The 2,240-nt window shown below is 45.0% G+C and overlaps 1 protein-coding gene across 1 annotated transcript; it reads right to left on the bottom strand.

The window, feature by feature from the left end:
* Positions 1 to 336: 336 nt before the first annotated feature.
* On the bottom strand, positions 337 to 2,234 carry LOC108626645 (uncharacterized). The gene is made up of 2 exons (XM_018027437.2): positions 643 to 2,234; positions 337 to 455 (listed from the first exon to the last, which is right to left on the bottom strand). Exons 1-2 carry the CDS (start codon positions 906 to 908, stop codon positions 437 to 439), a joined length of 285 nt encoding a protein of 94 aa, XP_017882926.1. The 5' UTR covers positions 909 to 2,234; the 3' UTR covers positions 337 to 436.
* Between the last annotated feature and the right edge of the window lie 6 nt (positions 2,235 to 2,240).

The following is a 2,240-nucleotide window of genomic DNA, read 5'->3' as shown; positions in this document are numbered from 1 at the left end:
AATGGTTCCATGGTTAATCCCGCCCCATTGTATTAACTTCGATTGACGATTAATTTTTCAATAGCTTTCGAAGTTTTCCGCTGTCGGATTTCTTCCCCACTCTTTCCTTTTCCGCTGCCGGATTTTTCCCCACTCTTTCCTTTTCGGCTGGCGGATTTTCCCTCACTCTTGCTTTTCCGCTGCCGGATTTTTCTCCCACTCTCGGTTCGCCGCTCTCGGACCCAACAGGACCCCCTGAACGACACCCAGCAATATTTTTTCTTATACGCTATTCCCTATATACCTCGCAGTTTGCGCTACGGTACTGCTTCCCCGTTTTTTAGGGGCTCGGCGCCAAAATTTCGTTCGCCGGCTCTGAGCCGGATTCCGGAGTCGGAAATCGCAATGGGAATAGGCCATAATTGTGAAATACAAGAAGCGGTAGGTACCTGTTGTACTACGATTTCCGGCCCACCCTGTAGAAAGAGAATTCTTACAGTGGGACAATTAACGATTCAGTAGCAATAAAAATTAATTAAAAAATTTCTAATTATAATTTCAACCCTTGTACCCCTGAGATTCCATATTGCTTTCTCTTATTTCCAATCAGACGCAATCATTAAAAATTGAATCTACTCGGCAGAGATCCCAGTCCGTCCCTACCTCTCGTCAAGCTTGAACGACGACCTCGACAGGTCGCTCCACGCGCTCATGCTTCTGCTCCGCCTCCTATAAGAAGACTGAGGCGCGAGCAACCTGGAGCTGCTGCGTCTCCTCGTGGTGGCCAAATTCTCCGCCTGGAAGTAGACCCTCGGTGAATGCGTCTTAGCAGCAGCCTGTTGTGCGTTAGGCGGCGTTGAGGAGGGGGTGACGGCCGTCGAGGTGTGAAGTTCCGGCAGCGCCTCGTAGTCCCATGCTCTGGTTCCCATCTCGAGCAGTGGCACCGACGAGGCAGCGGCGTTCTGTTGGCCCCGCAGCGGATCCCGAGGCTTACGCTGTTGAAACAGGGCGAACAGTTGACGGAACGCCGACTCGTTCGCCCGCTGTTCCCCCTTCGCCGGTGGTAGCTTCACTTTGTTCGGCGTGACTGTTCAACCGGCGAACCAATCGATCGATCCACGATGTCCCTCCGACGACATCGTCCTCTACTCGCGGCACTGTCACATCGCGGATTACGTCGTCGGAACACGGTGCGTCCATACGTCGTGTTTCAACAACATTTTCCAACAGTCGAACAAACCCAACGACTCGCGATCGTTTCCCATCGCGATTAATAATTAAGATTAATCGAATTTAAAAATCGAACATTTAATTTCGATAGATTTTTTAAAAGAAAATTAGTTGCCTTTCTCGATAGTTGGAATTTCACCGTAAGTTCAGAGAAAACTTTAATAGGTCAGACGTTGGTGATAAAGTACTAACGATCTTTGTTAAGAAGACCAAGTTAACTTCCCTCAGAAGCAATTTGTAGTCTCTTGAATGTACCAGTGCAATTGATCGATAAACCACAGCTGAGGATTGCTCTGTTCTCGCTCTTAGGAACGTACGACACCGTCGTCGACGATTAATGATAAGCGTAAATGTTCTCGAAAAACGGTTCGATTTCTCGAACCAGTTAGCATCAACTATTCTACTTCCTACACGCTTGTTTGATCATGCAAACGTTTTCCACGGTCAGCTCAGTCGCGTGTAAAATATAAACGCGAGCTTGCGAAATGACCTATACTCTCTGGAAGCTCGTTTTATCAAATGTGAAGCAATCTATGAAACGTGAAATTTCTTATAGAGGAAAAGTTTCATAAAAATTTCTCAGTGTTAGTGGCGTCCGCTTAACGAGTTCAATTAGACTCTACGTGTAACGATTAAATTAGCTAACTGTACGGGAAAACAACCGTGAAAAATCGACGACTCTTGGAAGCTCGTTTTATCAAATGTTTCGCGAAGCGTTCTACGAAACGTACAATAAAAGTTTCATAAAAATTTCTCACAGTTAGTAACTCTGTCTGAACAACTCTACGTTTAACAACGGAAATGTTTATATTTTACGTTTGCAACAGGAAAATTGATAACAGTGATTATTAATGTAGCGTGACTATCAAATCTGAGCAGGTTCATTCAACAACGGTGGGTTTTATATTTTTAACACGTTTGCAATAGTGCGAGAAAAACTGTTGAAAAATTGATAACAGTGATTATTAATCTAACGTGGCTATCAAATCTGAGCAGCTTAAAAATCGAGTGATCTAACATCCAACTCGATA

The sequence above is a fragment of the Ceratina calcarata genome, unplaced genomic scaffold, assembly GCF_001652005.2.
Source record: "Ceratina calcarata isolate Rehan_Ccalc_2016 unplaced genomic scaffold, ASM165200v1 scaffold423, whole genome shotgun sequence".
Lineage (NCBI taxonomy): Eukaryota > Metazoa > Arthropoda > Insecta > Hymenoptera > Apidae > Ceratina > Ceratina calcarata.
The sequence above is the reverse complement of the archived record's forward strand: the minus strand, read 5'-3'. Positions and strand labels throughout refer to the sequence as shown.